This window comes from Hyla sarda, chromosome 4 (assembly GCF_029499605.1).
Source record: "Hyla sarda isolate aHylSar1 chromosome 4, aHylSar1.hap1, whole genome shotgun sequence".
In the NCBI taxonomy this organism is placed as follows: Eukaryota; Metazoa; Chordata; class Amphibia; order Anura; family Hylidae; genus Hyla; species Hyla sarda.
The window spans coordinates 204,154,321-204,174,625 of NC_079192.1; the positions used below are offsets into that span (position 1 = coordinate 204,154,321).

The following is a 20,305-nucleotide window of genomic DNA, read 5'->3' on the forward strand; positions in this document are numbered from 1 at the left end:
GACAAAATTGTTGGTACCCTTTTGTTAAAGCCTACCTGTTATTTGCTAAAAAAAAAAATATATATAGTACATCATAACATTTATATGTATATTTGCAATTTGCATTATTTAAAAAAGTATCTTTTTGAGAAAAAGTCCCTGCAGCTTTTGCCCGTGTGTCTCTGTGCAGAGACAAAATCCAAGAAGTGTACCTACAGAATATAAACGCTACAGATTTTCCACTGTGGAAAATTCACAGTATTCCAGTTGGTATCATTATATGATTGATGTTTTGTGATCAGTCCTGCCAAGAGGTCATAAAATATTATTGTGGTGTTCCGGTACCAGATTGCATCCGTTACCTTGTGGTGAGGTCCCCAAATTCAGAGTCCCTAGGTACCGGTGGGGTCCTCATCAATAGTTAGCCCCTTGTCACCCCTTTAATAGTTAAAATTATTCAAATTCAGTGTGTAAATATGTAGATAAAGTGTACTTACCTTGCTGTAGTGTCACAGGACCTGCGGGTCACGTGATGTGTTCCAAAACTCTATGGTTTTCTGGTTTAAAGGGGCAGTCCAGTGGTGAAAAACGTATCCCCTACCCTAAGGATAGGGGATAAGTTTGAGATCGCGGGGGGGGGGGGGGGGGGGTCCGACCGCTGGGGCCCCCTGCGATCTCTCTGTACGGGGCCCCGGTGCATTGCCGTGGAATGAGATTTGCCATAGAATGAGATGGTCCGCCTCCATCACATCCTATTGGCTCTCTGTTGTCACGTGACATATTTAAACTTCACGCATCGATGCGCACAGTAGTCTCAGTTTGGCTATCACAGGGAGAGGATCTCCTCACCCTGTGATAGCTGAAGCTGCACGGAGCTCACATGGGTTCTGTGGCCCGACAGAAGTTCACACATGTACGCAGCTCATACGGCTGCCTCATTTACTGTTGATCCACAGCGCTATCGGGATCCCTATGCCCGATGGCGCTGTCATCAGTGTGCGTCCCCGCGAGCGCCCCACGCCCGCAGCTCTACTCCCCGTCCCCCGCATCTCTACTCCCCGTCCCCCGCATCTCTACTCCCCGTCCCCCGCAGCTGTACTCCCTGTCCCCCGTAGCTCTTCTCCCCGTCCCCCGCAGCTCTTCTCCCCGTCCCCCGCAGCTCTTCTCCCCGTCCCCCGCAGCTCTACTCCCCGTCCCCCGCAGCTCTACTCCCCGTCCCCCGCAGCTCTACTCCCCGTCCCCCGCAGCTCTACTCCCCGTCCCCCGCAGCTCTACTCCCCGTCCCCCGCAGCTCTACTCCCCGTCCCCCGCAGCTCTACTCCCCGTCCCCCGCAGCTCTACTCCCCGTCCCCCGCAGCTCTACTCCCCGTCCCCCGCAGCTCTACTCCCCGTCCCCCGCAGCTCTACTCCCCGTCCCCCGCAGCTCTACTCCCCGTCCCCCGCAGCTCTACTCCCCGTCCCCCGCAGCTCTACTCCCCGTCCCCCGCAGCTCTACTCCCCGTCCTACGCAGCTCTACTCCCCGTCCCCTGTGAACCCTCAGGGAGCGATCCACAGCGATATGGGGATTCCTACGCCCGATGGCGCTGTCATCAGTGTGCGTCCCCGCGAGCGCCCCACGCCCGCAGCTCTACTCCCCGTCCTCCGCCCCCCGCAGCTCTACTCCCCGTCCCGTTAACGCTCAGGGAGCGGGGAACAGAAAGTAGAGCATCGGGCGCAGGTCAAGTTATTCGCGTAGTGCTGCGCATGCGCAGTACTACTTTACCTGCGCCCGATGCTCTACTTTCTGTTCCCCGCTCCCTGAGCGTTAACGGGACGGGGAGTAGAGCTGCGGCCGTGGGGCGCTCGCGGTGACGCACACTGATGACAGCACCATCGGGCGTAGGAATCCCCATAGCGCTGTGGATCGCTCCCTTGAGCGTTCACAGGGGACGGGGAGTAGAGCTGCGGGGGACGGGGAGTAGAGCTGCGGGGGACGGGGAGTAGAGCTGCGGGGGACGGGGAGTAGAGCTGCGGGCGTGGGGCGCTCGCGGGGACGCACACTGATGACAGCGCCATCGGGCATAGGAATCCCGATAGCGCTGTGGATCAACAGTACATGTAATAATAGAGTAAATGTATATGAGGCAGCCGTATGAGCTGCGTACATGTGTGAACTTCTGTCGGGCCACAGAACCCATGTGAGCTCCGTGCAGCTTCAGCTATCACAGGGTGAGGAGATCCTCTCCCTGTGATAGCCAAACTGAGACTACTGTGCGCATCGATGCGAGAAGTTTAAATATGTCACGTGACAACAGAGAGCCAATAGGATGTGATGGAGGCGGACCATCTCATTCTATGGCAAATCTCATTCCACGGCAATGCACCGGCTCTCCAGCCAGATAGCGGGTGTCGACCACCGCATGAAGCGGCGGCCGACACGCCCCCTCAATACATCGCTATGGCAGAGCCGGAGATTGCCGAAGGCAGCGTTCCGGCTCAGCCATAGAGTTGTATTGAGGGGGCGTGTCGGCCGCCGCTTCGTGCGGAGGTCGACACGCCCCCTTCCCGTGGGCTGTTGGGGCCCCGTACAGGAGATCGCGGAGGGCCCCAGCGGTCGGACCCCCCGCGATCTGCAACTTATCCCCTATCCTTAGGACAGGGGATAAGTTGTTCACCACTGGACTACTCCTTTAAGGACCTTTTTGGAGGAAGTCAGGTGATCGCCCACCATGCATTGTAATGGTGAGTGACAGCTGTGTCAGCTGTCACTCACAGTTACAATGCATGGTGGGCGATCACCTGACCAATCCAAAACGGCCCTGCCCATATAAGGGAGCGGCGGCCATTAATTGTTTTTTTCTTTCCTCGTGGGCTGCTGATGGAGGAGGATCTGCGCAGCTGTCATCAGCAGTGACTAGGCCCAAGCCTTGCGGCAACGGCCATCTTTACAAAACTGTGAGTTATCTCAATCCCTGTTAACTCAGCAAGATCACCGGACCTAAATAGACCCCTAAATCCTGGACGGATCTCTGCACCAATCCTAATTCTAATAATCCTTGGATAAGTCAATGGTCCGCAGCATCTGTCAATCACTGCCGTGCTATATAGAGACTGTATTGCTAAGACTGTTGCTGTTAATTGGATGTACCGCAAGTACCTCAGTAAAGTTTATGCAAGTTCAAGTTCATCTCTATTGTGGACTTTCATTCATTTAAGCACGCACCTATCGTTTCTGGGAAGGGTGGCGATAGGCCGAAGATTTACCTCAGCGTATTAATCCCCACCCTGGCGTCGCGAGTGACAAGGGTTAAATTAACCCCTCATATACCGAAGCAACACCCCAACTACACTACACCCAAAGGAAGTTACCACATTATTATTTTGAAAAAAGTCCCCAACAGACAGTCCTGTTAATGTTGGGTCCTATTCACAACATGTTTTCAGGGTACGTCAATAGTGTTTTTCAGGATGAAACTGAAAAGGCATTCTGACATATACTGCAGCTTACCTGTGGTGTTACTAGTGACTACATTTATGCTCTCTTTTATTATGCTGCATTCTCTATTTTTTAGCTGTCATATATTATTGCTTATCCTACAATTCACATCTAACTTGATGATCAATGTTTGGGAGATTTTTCCCCCAGTTTAATGCTGCGTACAATTCCCATTACAGGACTGTATTTTCAGCACATAAGGTAATAGAGGTTAAAATATTGGGACACTGATGAGTTTTAGTTATGTTGTCTCATGCTGCAAATAAAACTCGATAATAGAAAAATTTCATCTGGTAGCATTTGCTGTTACACTGTGCTGCTTTTTCCATCTTGAAATAATTATGAGTACTAATACGGTAAATTGTCTTTTTTTATTTATTTTTTAGTGTTATAATTGCTCTCCCAGAAAATGTAAAGGACTATTTGCTTGATGACGGCACATTGGTGGTCTCTGGAAGGTAAAGTTTATGTACTTAATAATAATGTTAAACAATATATAGAATAAATATCTTTGCCTTATAATTTTGTGCTGTGTCTATGTGATGGAAATCAGCTAAAGGGGCTTCTAACCTCTGTGTGATGCTATGATTAGTTACACTAACAGACAGTTTCCCTTTAAAGTGGTACTCAACTGGTGCCAGAAAGTTAAACAGGTTTGTAAATTACTTCTATTTAAAAATCTTAATCCTTCCAGTACTTATCAGCTGCTGTATTTTCCAGAGGAACCTCTTTTCATTTTGAATTTCCTTCCTGTCTGACCACAGTGCTCTCTGCTGACACCTCTGTCCATAGGAAACATATGCTACTCTGGACAGTTCCTGACATGGACAGAGGTGTCAGCAGAGAGCACTATGGTCAGAGTGAAAGGAAATTCAAAAAGAATAGAACTTTCTGTGGAGCATACAGCAGCTTCTTATACTGGAAGGTTTAAGTATTTTTAATGGAAGTCATTTAAAAATGTGTTTATACTTTCTGGTTCCAGTTGACTTAAATGGGCACTGTCACCAACTTAATTTTTTGATATGTAGTAGTACTTTTGTACTACAACATATCTGTAATATATTTCCATTATTTATTTTTATATTATAAGGGTGAAATTAACGTTTGAAAACCGGCCACTAGGGGTCTCCCTCCTAGTGGCCGGCTGCAGCCTGGCAAGACGTCACGCCTGAATTCGGACCGATGCCGGTCGGGCAATCGATCCGAATTCATTTATATTGCGCTCGCTCCCTGCCTATCAATCAGAAAGGCTGGATTGAGCGCTGAGAGCGCATTGGCTCCCTGGCCTCAAATGCCGGCCCCGCCTCCTGCTGCTGCTCAGGACTCGGTATGTCTGTTTCGGGTGGGGGGATTCTTAGCGCCGCGGCCATGAAGTTTATTGCTTGGGGGGTGGGGTGTAGCTGCTGGGGTAGCGCCGCGGCAATTAAGTTTATTGCTTGGGGGGGGGGGGGGGCGTTGCGGGGGTAGCGCCGCGGCCATGACAAAGTTGCCACAGGGCAGACAAAAAGGCATTTAATAGGATAGTAAAAAAAAATTTAAGGCAGGGAGGGGGTTAGGGATAGATGGGCAATAGGCAGGGACAGAAAAAAAAATAAAAGGATGGTGGGAGCTAAAAAAAAAAAAACGTTTTCCAGGGGAGTACCCCTTTAAAGAGATAAGATTGGAAGTGTAGGTCTCACAGGTGCTTTGTTTATTAACGTATTAGTGACTGTCAATTTGCCTTTTTACAGTGGTCACCTAAGGGGCCATATCTGAGCAGTATGGATTGTTACGGTGAGACTGGAATAAGTTGCTACGGATCTCCCATTCTAGGAATCACGGGGAGCTCAGCTGTTATGACAACTACCATGACCAATGAACCAACTGATCCTGGTAGTTTAACCCCTTACATGCCGTGATAAAATCATGACCGTGGTATGTAAGGCTCGGTTCACATGACTATTTGAACCTCCGATGTACAGATACGATTTCGGAAGCTAAAATCGTCTGACATCGTATCTGTGCATGGACAGACATGGACCCTTTAACTTCCCTTTAACTTCTGCGCAACCGATTTTTGTCACAGACTGAAAATCGTGGTCTGCCATGATTTTCAGTCTGTGTCAAAAATTCGGATGCCTTGAGAAAATGACCCATTCATAGTCACTAGCTGACTTCAACAGGTTCTCAGCCTCATAGAAGTTAAAGGGTCCGTATCTGCCCATGCACAGATATGATTTCAGCCAATTTGAGCTTTTGAAATCCAATCTGTGCATCAGAGGTTCAAATCATGATGTGAACCAGCCTAAGGCTGCATTCACACCATGTTTTTCCGATACAGTTCCCTTATCAGGTTTTTGATAAAAGATGGATTCCTCAAAACCGTACTAAACTGTATCAAAATGTGTGTACAAATTTTTAACTCTTATACAGTTTGAAAAATTATGTCCGGTTGTATCCGTTTTTTAAGAAAAAAAAAGCGTATACGTTTTTAACTTTTCACTCCATTATGAATAAAGTTTCACTTGTTTGACCGAAATTCCAAGAAAAAAAACTGTGCAAAGTCAAAATCCGTATGGTGTAAACCGGGTGGAACTGTACGCACATACGGTTCTCTACGGTTCCCATTGACTCCCATGTTTAAAAAAAAAACGTATACAGGAACTGTATTGCAAAAACGTGGTGTGAATGCACCCTAAGGCATTTTTTGGGGATCTTTCAGCCCATCATCACCTTGGCGACACCTTTACCAGGTGTTCATGGGTTTCCATGCAGCCAGCGTCCTTTTGAAGTCACTCAAAGTATGCTATGTACATGCCTCTATACAGCTTCTACAAGCCCCACACTACTGTCGAGAGAAACATAGGAAAGTTACAGATCTTGGAATTTAGCGTGTCTTTTTTTTTTTTTTTTTTTCTATTGTGCTTAAAGGGGTTATCCAGGAATTTTTTTTTTTATATCAACTGGCTCCAGAAAGTTAAGCAGATTTGTAAATTACTTCTATTAAAATATCTTAATCCTTTCAGTACTTGTGAGCTTCTGAAGTTGAGTTGTTCTTTTCTGTCTTAGTGCTCTCTGATGACACGTGTCTCGGGAACAGCCCAGTTTAGAAGAAAATCCCCATAGCAAACCTCTTCTAAACTGGGTGGTTCCCGAGACATGGGTCATCAGAGAGCACTTAGACAGAAAAGAACAACTCAACTTCAGAAGCTCATAAGTACTGAAAGGATTAAGATTTTTTAATAGAAGTCATTTACAAATCTGTTTAACTTTCTGGAGCCAGTTGAGATATATATATAGCAGTTTTGAGTCTGGAAACGCCATGGAGAACTTTCTGCTGCCTGCAACATCCTCCAGCATGACCGGTTTGGACGGTAGGTCAGTAATGGTGTGGGGTGGCATTTCTTTGGGGGGGGGGGCGCACAGCCCTCCATGTGCTTGCCAGAGGTAGCCTGACTGCCGTTAGGTACAGAGATGAGATCCTCAGACCCCTTGTGAGACCATATGCTGGTGCGGTTGGCCCTGGGTTCCTCCTAATGCAAGACAATGCTAGACCTCATGTGGCTGGAGTGTGTCAGCAGTTCCTGCAAGAGGAAGGCATTGATGCTATGGACTGGCTCCCCCATTCCCCAGTCCTGAATCCGATTGAGCACATCTGGGACATCTTGTCTCGCGAATGCTTTAGTCCAGGTCTGGGAGGACATCCCTCAGGAGACCACCCTCCACCTCATCAGGAGCATGCCCAGTCATTGTAGGGAGGTCATATGTGGAGGCCACACACACTACTGAGCCTCGTTTTGACTTGTTTTAAGGACATTACATCAAAGTTGGATCAGCCTGTAGTGTGGTTTTCCATTTAGATTTTGAGTGTGACTCTATACCCAGACCTCCATGGGTTGATAAATTTGATTTCCATTGATAATTTTTCTGTGATTTTGTTGTCCACCTATTCACCTATGTAAAGACGAAAGTATTTCATCCGATTAGTTCATTCAGATCTAGGATGTGTTATCTTGGTGTTTGTTTTATTTTTTTGAGCAGTGTATTTACAGATTAAAAAAATGTTACCAAGTAAATTTTTTATTTATTTTTTTGTTCCCCTTCTTGTGCAGGGAAGATTCTGCGGGATGTTCTCAGCCAGACCCTAACAGTGATGAGGAAGAAGAGGTGCAGGTGATGTTTATATACCGCTCAATATTCAGCCTACTGTGCAGGGAAACAGTGAGGAAGATTCAGCCTTAAATTGATGCTGTGTACTCCTTTATTCTTAGGATTGGTGGATGTTCAGAAGTTGGACCCATATTAATATCCTCTTGATATGCTATCACTTTATAATTTGGGAATAAACTTCTGGGGTAAACTACCATGGTGCTGAAGTGGTTATACTAGTTTGGGCTCATTCACACTACAGACACCCTGGGCAGAGATTCAATCTGTGGCGAAATTCCTGTATGTGAATGGTGCCGCACAATTCCATGAAAACAATGGGAGGCTGCTGCACTGTATTTTCAGCAGAAGAATTCTCTGCTCAGAAAATGCATGTGTGAATGGGCCCTTGGATAGAACTTTTCTGTATCCTCTATTTCCCTGATTGTTTCCATATCCTTAAATTTAAAAATGTTGTTCATAACTGTGGCATATATAACTGGTTTTCCATTGTGTGATGTTTGGTTGTTCTAGTGTCTGCTGCCTACAAGTGTAATAAAATCTCAATTTCTTAATTTATTTATTTTTTGCCCTCAGTGGTCAGATGACGAGAACACAACAACACTTACGGTAGGTCCTTTTCTGACAAAAATGTTGCCTTTGATTTAATTTTATGGTTAAAGCCATAAAGTCATGGCCGTAAATGTTGGCACTCCTGAAAATTTTCAAGAAAATGAAGTACCGTATTTATCGGGGTATACCAAGAACCGGCCTATAACACGCACCCTCATTTTACCAAGAATATTTGGGTAAAAAAAGTTTTTTACCCAAATATCCATGGTAAAATGAGGGTGCGTGTGTGTGCGCGTGTATACCCCGATACATCCCCAGGAAATGCAGGGGGAGAGAGGCCGTCGCTGCCCGCTTCTCTCCCCCTGCCTTTCCTGGGGTCTAGAGCCGTGCCGCTGCCCCTTCTCTCCCCCTGACTATCGGTGCCGGCGCCGATAGCCAGGGGGAGAGAAGCGGCGCTGACAGCCAGGGGAAGAGAAGGGGCAGCGGCACCCATTGCCGGCGCCGCTGCCCCGTTGCCTCCCCCCATCCCCGGTGGCATAATTACTTGGGTCGGGTCCGCGCTGCTGCAGGCCTCCGGCGTGTGTGCCCTGCGTCGTTGCTATGCACGGCGCGGCGCACTGACGTCATGCCAGGGGGTGAGAAGGGCCGGCAGCAGGGCTCTAGACCCCAGAGAAGGCAGGGGAGAGAAGCGGGCAGCGACGGCCTCTCTCCCCCTACCTTTCCTGGGGGGTGTATCAGCGTATAACACGCACTTAGACTTTAGGCTAAAAATTTTAGCCTAAAAAGTGCATGTTATACGCCGATAAATACGGTATTTCAGAATGAAAAGGATTACAGAAAAGGATTGCACGAACACATGTTTTGCTATACATGCTTATTCCCTCTGTGTGTATTGGAACTGAACCAAAAAAGGAGGAAGTAAAGCAAATTGGACATAACACCAAACTCCAAAAATGGGCTGGACAAAATTATTAGCACCCTTTCAAAATTGTGGGGAAAAAAAGATTGTTTCAAGCATGTGATGCTCCTTTAAACTCACCTGGGGCAAGTAACATGTGTGGGCAATATAAAAATCACACCTGAAACAGAAGTTTGCAACCCATGGCACTGTAGCTAATCTCCCTGGGTGTGGACGTAAGAGAAAAATTGATGAAAGGTGTCAATCCAGGATAGTCAGGATGGTGGATAAGCAGCCTCAAACAAGTTCCGAAGATATTCAAGGTGTCCTGCAGGCTCAGGGAGCATCAGTGTTCAGCACAAACTATCCGTCGTAATTCAAATGAAGTGAAACGCTATGGCAGGAGACCCAGGAGGACCCCACTGCTGACACAGAGACATAAAAAAAGCAAGACTACATTTTTCCAAAATATACTTTAAGTAAGCCAAAATCCTTCTGGGAAAAAGTATTGTGGACAGGTGAGACCAAGATAGAGCTTTTTGGTAAAGCACATCATTCTACTGTTTACTGAAAATGGAATGAGGCCTACAAAGAAAAGAACACAGTACCTTCAGTGAAATATGGTTGAGGTTCAATGATGATTTGGGGTTGTTTTGCTGCCTCTGGCACTGGGTGCCTTGAATGTGTGCAAGTCATCATGAAATCTGAGGATTACCAACAGATTTTGTGTCGCACTGTACAGCCCAGTGTCAGAAAGCTGGGTTTGCATCCGAGGACTTGGGTCTTCCAGCAGGACAATGACCCCAAACATATGTCAAAAAGTATCCAGAAATGGATGGCAACAAAGCACTGGAGAGTTCTGAAGTGGCCAGAAATTAGTCCAGATCTAAATCCCATTGAACATCTGTGGAGAGATCTTAAAATTTCTGTTGGGAAAAGGCGCCCTTCCAATAAGAGAGACCTGGAGCAGTTTGCAAAGCAAGAGTAGTCCAATGTTCCGGCTGAGAGGTGTAAGAAGCTTATTGATGGTTATTTTTTCTAAAGGGTGTGCAACCAAATATTATTATTAAGTTAAGGGTGCCAAATATTTTGTCCAGCCCATTTTTGGTGTTTGGTGTTACATTATGTCCAATTTGCTTTTTTCCTCCCTTTTTTGGTTTAGTTTCAGTACACACAAGGGGAATAAACATGTGTATAGCAAAACATGTTACTGCAATCCTTTTCTGTGAGAAATACTTTACTGCAATCCTTTTCTGTGAGAAATACTTTTATTTTCTTGAAACATGTCAGGAGTGCCAACATTTATGGCCATGACTGTATAAGGTTCTTGTGGTATTGTGTATAAAAGTAATGCAGACAGTTTTCTTTTTTGAAAATTTTTTTTTCTTACAGGCACCAGAGTTTCCAGAATTTTCAACAAAAGTGCAAGAGGCCATTAATTCCCTTGGAGGCAGTGTTTTCCCTAAGTTGAACTGGAGCTCTCCAAGGGTAGGGTTTAACCATATCACTTTGTTAAATGTTCTTACTGTCATGCAATAATTAATAATTCTTTACCCCCAAAGCATTTGTGCAATGTATTTTTTTATTTTTTATTTTTTTTACTTTACAGAGACTTGGACATTTCCTGTTCAATTTTATAGTAATTTCTTCAAAAGTGATGCAGCTATTTATTTCTGACATTCTCTCACTGGTAGGATCCGCTACTGTGATCTCAGCCATGACTTTAGACTACTTCTTTGCCACAGTGGTAGTCTGACAAAAGCCTGCAACAGGCCCTACACTGTGCTGACATCTGAAAGTAAAAGTCAGCACAGTGTAATAGAGCAGACATACACAACTGGTACCTTCACTGGTAACCCTATTATCAAGAAAGGAGAAATATATTATATCATTTTTTATTTTTTTTTTGCAACTATTAACTGAACAATACACTCCACATATGTAACATAAAAAGCTGTTGTTTGTATTTGTAGTTCATCTGCAGCAGCTTGCACCTGTGTACTTAATATATATATAATAGTTGTGTAGGACAGTGGTTCTCAACCTGGGGTACAAGTACCCCCAGGGGTACTTAGCAGTTCTCCAGGGGGTACTTGAAGAAAAATCAGTAATGGCAGCCACAGCCACTGGTTACTGGTCTGGACCACTTTGAAAGAAATGGTAGGCTGACGTCACTGCACCGAGGAGCTGAGCAGGAGGACAGCAAAGGGGAAACAAGGGCACTGGGCAGCTGTGGGCAGTAACTACCATCAGCTTTGTTGCTCCACTGCCCCTGCAGACCGGGGACCTACTGCTATGAGCCATAGCAATAGGTCCAGAGACCAGAGGAGCAGTGGAGCACCAAAGCGGGACAGTATGGCGGCCTACAACTATATATGGGGCAGTTTGAGGGCCTACAGCTATAGTTGGAGGCACAGAGGGGGCCTAACAACTTTATGAGGATGCAAAGCGGGTACTATTACTGTGTGTCACGCCCCCTCCCATAGGCTTGCATTAAGGGGCGGAGTGTGACGTCAAACGGGGGCGAAAGCGTGACGTCACACGCCGACGGCCCTGTGGTCGCCGGTAATCAGACCCGGAGCGAACATGCTCCTGGGACTGATTTTTAACTGGGGTGCTGTGTGCAAGACCACGGGGGTCCCCAGCAGCGGGACCCCCGCGATCCAGCATCTTATCCCCTATCCTTTTGGATAGGGGATAAGATGTCTAAGCGCCGGATTACCCCTTTAATGGCGGTCTAGGCCAGATAGTAAGAAAAGTAAAAAACTCTGGTTAGAAAATACCTCAATCGGGGGATTGTGGAGATAGGGATAGGAAGAGGGGGCCTGTTATAGAGGAAAGTACAGCATATCAATTATACTATAATCATTACAAAATGTCTCTAATATGGGGGTACAATTTTTTTTGGGAATGGGCTGTCAAGGGGTACTCAGGCTAAAAAGGTTGAGAACCACTGGTGTAAGATGTGCTGACCAATTTTTGCATTTTATGTTACATGTGGAGGGAGTGGCTGCCTCCATCTTGGTTCGTGCACTCCACCCATTCCACTAGGTGTTTTTAAGTAGGGAATAGCTGGGTCTTACATACCCAGAAACTGTAGGCTTAGTGCTAGCCCAGGAGAGGCATATCTATAGTTTAGGGTCCGTCCCAAATGAGGTCACCTTATCGAGGTGGGATGGTACACACTATTTGGCCAAATGGTAACCTCTGTTTTTCTCTATAGCAGTATTGCAATGAAAGAAGTGTTATATTACACATATATCTTGGTGCTAGTAGTATGGTGCTGTAATTCTTGTTTGTAGTTTTTACATGTGGCTTTTTTGCCCAATGTGTAGTAGTTACTGCCAGGAATTGTTTCCAGCAGGGCCACTTATTCTGATGTAGGGTACATGTAGTAATACACAGAACCTGTTGAAGTCACTGGATGCCATGTAATTTATAATAGTTCTGGGGAGTAAACCACAAGCATTCTGTAAGGCCATTATGATCAGTGTCTGCTCTAAGTGGACAATCTGTTCACGGTATAGCTCCAAGTAAGGTACTTTATTAAAAATTACAATAAAGATTTGTATGAATGGCATTTTCAGTGGTATGGGAAAAAAAATAAAAAAAACTGCTTGTCCAAGGGATTAAAACAGGAGCACAATTTACTTGTCCCCCTTGACAATCCCCTTGTCCTGGTACATAAACTAATTCAACCAAAATAGTTTATAAATAAGGTCACTAGTGTTGGTTAGGGAGTTTTACATTGCAACTACAGTACATTCTCTCTAACCCCATTAGGTAGAGCTCCCCCAGTATGTGGACAGGGCCCCAGATAGATATGAACCCCCCCATTAGGTAAAGCTTCTGCAGTATGCAGACAGGGCCTCAGATAGATATGACCCCCGTTAGGTAGACAAGCCCCCAAATAGATATAATCCTCATCAGGTTGGGATCCCAAGTAGATAGACAGGCCCCCAGATAGATATAAACCCCATCAGGTAGGGCTCCCATTTAAACAATTATACCCCTAAGTAGATAGGTTTGCCCCTCGTGGTAGGCAAGTCCTCTCATTATGTAGTAAGTTACCTAAGTGACGTTTGATTACATTTTTGAAAAATGGGAAAAAAAACGCAACTTACATCTCCCTGCTCGCAGCACAGACTTCTGCATGCTCGGTCCTGACAGAGGTGCCCGCAAGGAGTGACTTCATTGCACGCGCCTACATCGGCAAACTGACGTTCTGCGCAGCTCTCCATAGGCTGTAGCATACAGCTGCGATCTATAGAAGTTTAGTGGCACACACAAACTTTAAAGCGGCACTCACTCGGGCCATTCGGTAGGTAATTCCTGGATCCCGAGTGGCGCCCTGGCTCTGCTTTCCCGAAGCAGGGTTAAAGGGGTATTCCAGGCCAAAACTTTTTTTTATATATCAACTGGCTCCCGAAAGTTAAACAGATTTGTAAATTACTTTTATTAAAAAATCTCAATTCTTCCAATAGTTATTAGCTTCTGAAGTTGAGTTGTTGTTTTCTGTCTAACTGCTCTCTGATGACTCGCGTCCCGGGAGCTGTGCAGTTCCTATGGGGATATTTTCCCATCATGCAAGGGATATTCTCCCATCATGCACAGCTCCCGGGACGTGACATCATCAATGAGCAGTTAGACAGAAAACTTAAGAAGCTAATAACTATTGGAAGGATTAAGATTTTTTAATAGAAGTAATTTACAAATCTGTTTAACTTTCCGGAGCCAGTTGATATATAAAAAAAGTTTTTGCCTGGAATAGCACTTTAAGTGACTAAATAATTCACCTCCCCAGAACTGCATGTCCCAGGTGTCGGGTGATAGAATTTCCACATCCCTGCATTTTTTTTAAATTGGCATTTATTGAAATTCCTTCTTTTAAGAAAACCTTGTGGAAGGTATCTTTAATATATTTATACTTTTGAAAAACATTTCTTATTTTTGCCATGTATGTACAGTGGGGCCAAAAAGTATTTAGTCAGCCACCAGTTTTGCAAGTTCTCCCTCTTAAAAAGATGAGGTCTGCAATTTTCATCATAGTTATACCTCAACTATTAGAGACATAATGAAATCCATAATGAGACATAATGAAATCCATAAAATCACATTGATTTTTAAAGAATTTATTTGCAAATTATGGTGGAAAATAAGTATTTGGTCCATTACAAAAGTTCATCTCAATACTTTGTTATATACCCTTTGTTGGCAATGACAGAGGTCCGACGTTTTCTGTAAGTTTTTTCACAAGTTTTTCACACACTGTTTTTGGCCCATTCCTCCATGCAGATCTCCTCTAGAGCAGCGATGTATTGGGGCTGTCACTGGGCAACTCGGACTTTCAACTCCCTCCATAGGTTTTCTACGGGTTGAGAGCTGAAGACTGGCTAGGCCACTCCAAGACCTTGAAATGCTTCTTAAAAAGCCACTCCTTCGTTGCCTGGGCAGTGTGTTTGGGATCACTGTCATGCTGAAAGACCCAGCCATGTTTTATCTTCAATGCCCTTTCTCTCATAATCTCACGATACATGGCTCCATTTATTCTTTCCTTTACACGGATCAGTCGTCCTGGTCCCTTTGCAGAAAAACAGCCCCAAAGCATGATGTTTCCACCCTCATGCTTCACAGTAGGTATGGTGGTCATTGGGTTCGAATCAGCATTTTTTTCTCCTCCAAACACGACGAGTTGAGTTTTTGCCAAAAAGTTCTACTTTGGTTTCATCTGACCATATGGCATTCTCCCAATCCTCTTCTGGATCATCCAAATACTCTCTAGCAAACTTCAGACTGGCCCGGACATGTACTGGCCTAAGCAGGGGGACACGTCTGGCACTGCATGATTTGAGTCCCTGGTGGTGTAGTGTGTTACTGATGGTAGCCTTTGTTACTTTGGTCCCAGCTCTCATTCACTAGGTTCCCCCGTGTGGTTCTGCAATTTTTGCTCACTGTTCTTGTGATTGTTTTGACACCACGGGATGAGATTTTGCGGGGAGCCCCAGATCGAGGGAGATTATCAGTGGCCTTGTATGTCTTCAGTTTTCTAATTATTGCTAACACAGTTGATTTCTTTACACCAAGCTGCTTGCCTATTGCAGATTCAGTCTTTCCCGCCTGGTGCAGGTCTACAATTTTGTTTCTGGTGTCCTTCGACAGCTCTTTGGTCTTGGCCATAGTGGAGTTTGGAGTGTGACTGTTTGAGGTTGTGGACAGGTGTCTTTTAAACTGATAACAAGTTCAAATTGGTGCCATTAATAGAAGAAGTTACAGGTCTGTGAGAGCCAGAAATCTTGCTTGTTTGTAGGTGACAAAGTATTTATTTTCCACCATAATTTGCAAATAAATTCTTTTAAAAATCAGACAATGTGTTTTGTATGAATTTTTTTTTCTCATTATGTCTCTCATAGTTGAGGTATACATATGATGAAAATTACAGGCCTCTCATCTTTTTAAGTGGGAGAACTTGCACAATTGGTGGCTGACAAAATACTTTTTTGCCCCACTGTATTATGGTGCAAAAAACTTTTTCTCCATTTCCCTTTATCACATTTTTTTCTTAAGGTCCCAATACTTTGTCAAAGTTGGCTAAACCCCCCTGACATTGGCAGAACTGACCAACTTTCTAAAATGTATGGGGACTTCCTGATCTCCCCCGAATGCCGACAGGGTGAAGTGTCAGACACTTGGGGGGAGATTTATCAAAACCTGTGTAGCGTTAGAGTGGTGCAGCAACCCATAGCAACGTGCTTCTTTAATAAAAAAAAAAAATTAAAAAAAACCTCTAAAAATATAAGACGCAATCTGGTTGCTTTGGGCAACTACTCTACTTTTCCTTTGCACACGTTGTGATAAATCTCCCCCATTATCTCTAACACGAGAAAGCAGAAAGTCTGTCTGATTTGACTTATCTTTCTGTAATTAACAGGGCAATGGTAGAAAATGTATAGTGAAGATTATTTAGAAAGCTGATTCCTTTTGAATTCAGAAAAAAAAATCGTCAATACAAAATTCAGTGAAAAGGTGCCCATAGCCTTTAGGTCAACAGTTTAGTAACTGATGTTTTTCTTTAAAATATAATTTTTATCTTGCAAACAAATATTTCTGTTCCTTTTTACCTTATTAAATATCTCATGGTAATTGGTTATGAACCCCTAAACTAAGCATCGCAGCTTGTCTGTGTGCTTATATAGTGCGGCAGGGGGTATCTGTTCACTTTGAGGGGAGCACGGGTTGTGAAGAATTTTAAAGGGGTATTCCCGTCGAAAACGTTGTTTTTTTTTTTTTTTTTTTTTTTTTATCAACTGGTGCCAGAAAGTTAAACAGATTTGTAAATTATTTCTATTTTGGAACATAGAGCTCTCTGCTGACATCATGACTAGGGATCGACCGATTATCGGTATGGCCGATATTATCGGTCGATAATCACGATTTTGGGCATTATCGGTATCGGCAATTATCTTGCCGATAATGCCCCGCCACCCGCACCGCCCCCACCGCACCACGACCGCCACCCCCTCGACCCGCCGCACCGCACCCCCGACCCACCGCACCGCGTTGCACCCCCCACCGTGATGCTGGGCAGTATACCGGTATGGATTTTTGCCCATACCGCTATACCGGTCGGGCCCCTCCCCCACCCTCCGAGTCAAAAAAAAAATTAAACTTACCCGTAATGGGGGTGGTCCGGGCCATCCATCCTTCCTTCCTGTAGTGTCCGGGGGCGTTCCGGGTGAAGAGGGAACCGGTCAGGGCTGTCCTTCTCCCACGGTCTTCTTCTCCACTCCGGGCAGGCTCTGGCCTAGTACGCTGCATAGACGCCGCTACACCGTGACGTCAGGTGCGTCGCTGCGCACGGGCATCACTGCGCAGCGGCGTCTATGCAGCGTACTAGGCCGGAGCCTGCCCGGAGTGGAGAAGATGACTGCCGGAGAAGGACAGCCCGGACCGGACCACCCGGAACGCTCCCGGACACTACATGAACGATGGATGGATGGCCCGGACCACCCTGACAGGTAGGGGAGAGAAGCGGGTGGTGGCGGCGGCGGCCTATCGCCCTGCAAAAGCCACTGCAAATCATTTGATTTAAAGCGCCCGCTTTAAATCAATGATCTGCAGCGGTGTCGCAGGGGGTTAAATAGCTGATAACTTATACCGGAATATCGGTATAAGTTATCGGCTATCGGCCCTAACCTGCACCGATTATCGGTATCGGCCCTAAAAAAACGATATCGGTCGATCCCTAATCATGACCACAGTGCTCTCTTCTGACATCTCTGTCCATTTTAAGAACTGTCCAGAGTAGGAGAAAATCCCCATAGAAAACAAATGCTGCTCTGTACAGTTTCTAAAATGGACAGCAGAGAGCACTGTGGTTATGATGTCAGCAGACAGCTCTGTGTTCAAAATAGAAAACAATTTCTTCTGTAGTATACAGACCCTAAAAAGTACTGGAAAGATTAAGATTTTTTTTTAGAAGAAGTAATTTACAAATCTGTTTATTTTTCTTGCACCAGTTGATTAACCCCTAACGACGAGCGCCGTAAATGTACGTCCTGGTGAGGTGGTACTTAACGCAGCATGACGTACATTAATGTCCTAAGCATAACCGCGAGCATCGGAGCGATGCCCGGATCATGAGCGGCAGGTCCCGGCTGCTGATCGCAGCCAGGGACCCGCCCGTAATGGCGGACACCCGCGATCCCACGGATGTCCGCCATTAACCCCTCAGATGCCGTGATCAATACAGATCACGACATCTGCAGCATCGCGGTCACTAAAATGGATGATCGGATCGCCCGCATCGCTGCCGCGGCGATCCGATCATCCAGCACGGCAAACGGAGGTCCCCTCACCTGGCTCCGCTGCGTTCCCGGCGTCTTCTGCTCTGATCTGCCTTCCCGCAGACCAGAGCAGAAGATGACCGATAACCCTGATCAGTGCTATGTCCTATACATAGCACTGAACAGGATTAGCAATCGAGTGATTGCTATAAATAGTCCCCTATGAGGACTATTAAAGTGTAAAAGTAAAAAAATAAAGTAAAAAAAATGTGAAAACCCCCTCCCCCAATAAAAACGTAAATTGTCCCATTTTCCCTACTTCACCCACAAAAAGTGTTAAAAAATATTTTATATACATTTTTGGTATGCGTAAATATCTGAATTATTAAAATAAAATGTTAATGATACCGTACGGTGAACGGCGTGAACGTAAAAATAAAAAAAAGTCCAAAATAGATGCTTTTTTTTAATAACATTTTATTCCCCAAAAAATGTATCAAAAATGGATTAAAAGTTCTATATAAGCAAATATGGTATCAATAAAAAGTACAGGTCACAGCACAAAAAATTTGCCTTCATACCGCCGCTAATACTTTAAAAATGAAAAAGTTATAGGTCTTCAAAATAGGGGGATTTTAAACATACTAATTTGGTTAAAAAGTTTGGGATTTTTTTAAGCACAACAGTAATAGAAAAGTATGTTATCATGGGTATCATTTAAATCTTATTGACCCAAAGAATAAAGAACACATGTCATTTTTACCGTAAATTATATAGTGTGAAAACAAAACCTTCCAAAATTAGCAAAATTGCGGGTTTCTTTTTAATTTCACCATACAAATAGTATTTTTTTGGTTGCGCCATACATTTAATGGTAAAGTGAGTGATGGCATTACAACAGACAACTGGTCACGCAAAAAACAAGCCCTCATACTAGTCTGTGGATGGAAATATAAGAGTTATGATTTTTTGAAGGCGAGGAGGAAAAAACAAAAACGTAAAAATGTAATTGTCTGAGTCCTTAAGGCCCAAATGGTCTGCGTCCTTAAGGGGTTAAAAGGGGTGCTCCCGTCGAAATGTTTTTTTTTTTTTTTTTTAAGGCATTTAGTACTCCACTAGACATTCTGGGAAGAAGAATATGCAAAGCAACTCACTCATAGGCCACCTGGTCAGATAACACTCCCTGGCAGTCAGTGTATCCCTATGGAGTCTTGCTAACTGACAGGGAGATTTTGCCAAGCTAGACATCTCTTCAAAAGGAAAGATTTAACCCAATCTGCAGATGGCCATAACAGTACAGAGGTGATCTAGCTTATACAGTAAAAAACAGGAAAGTCTCTATACATTCTAAGGTTACATTTCACCAAATGGAAGGATGTTATAGATGAATACTATATGGTGCATACGTTAATGCAGTGTTTCCCAACCAGGGTGCCTCCAGCTTTTGCAAAACTACAACTCCCAGCATGCCCGGACAGCCATTGGCTGTCCGGGCATGCTGGGAGTTGTAGTTTTGCAACAACTGGAGGCACCCTGGTTGGGAAACACTACATTAAAGTAAACTTGCACAAGGAAACATCAGGAACCATTTAGTAATTTTAGAGAAACAGACAAAGTAGTTGGAGTGAAATTCTGATTAATCCTGCATATACTATATAAAATATGCATACATATATATCCCAAATTAGCATATCAATTACCACATCTAAATTAATCTATATGCTTCTCATGATATCATTTGAGGAGCGGTGTAAAAATGCCTAAACTAGCTTAATCTTTTTCTCTATACCACCTAACATACTCTTAGAAAGTGCAGCTCGTTTTGCTTTGCTGACTTTAAAATACAAAAATTAAATTCAAAGGGCCAAAACAGACAGACATTTTAAGGGTTGCCAAGGGGTTAATACTTTTTTTTTTTTTTTTTTTTGTCTGTGCACATGCTGGGAAGAATGTTCAGTGTTTATGTAATCCGTGACACTTTGATTTGAGCATACTGCCAATTTAATGTGGACAAGAACATGTCACCAGGCGCGCTGAGGAAGTGACAGGCAAATGTGCTGTGCAAGATTTTTATTTCTTATGCCATTAGCGATACAGCAAGGGCCAAGAATTCGCTGCACAATATGCAGTTCATCGGCCACATAGCAGTTGTCAAGTTCATCCTAAAGACAGTCTGTTTTTTTTTTTTGTTTTTTTTTTGACACAAGGCGAAATTTCTGTTTCAATGCCTTTTTGAAATGTATTAAATAACAAATCAATCACGAGACAAAGCAGCGTATTTGGAAACCTAAACCTTTGGCGCCAATGCACTTAGAGCAGTTATGTCTATCATTGTGATAAAGCACATAAGGTGTGCTAGCATTTTTTTTTTCTTAATAATTTTAAAAAGAAAATTAAATGAACAATGTGGCACCTATTTGGTATAAAATGCAACCACCATAAAACCAATTAATTTGGTTGAACTGTGTGGC

The 20,305-nt window shown here is 44.4% G+C and overlaps 1 protein-coding gene across 2 annotated transcripts in view; it reads left to right on the forward strand.

Annotated features, from left to right (window-relative positions):
• Positions 1-20,305, forward strand: part of CDC123 (cell division cycle 123) — a 79,854-nt gene that overhangs the window by 2,235 nt on the left and 57,314 nt on the right. The window contains exons 1-5 of one of the 2 annotated variants that reach the window (XM_056573324.1): positions 2,979-3,404; positions 3,842-3,913; positions 7,547-7,607; positions 8,178-8,210; positions 10,444-10,539. In XM_056573324.1, coding sequence (XP_056429299.1) covers positions 3,373-3,404; positions 3,842-3,913; positions 7,547-7,607; positions 8,178-8,210; positions 10,444-10,539 — 294 coding nt within the window. In that variant the 5' untranslated portion in view covers positions 2,979-3,372. Of the gene's footprint in view, positions 1-2,978; positions 3,405-3,841; positions 3,914-7,546; positions 7,608-8,177; positions 8,211-10,443; positions 10,540-20,305 lie in introns of those variants that run through there. The other variant, XM_056573322.1, reaches the window with a different exon arrangement.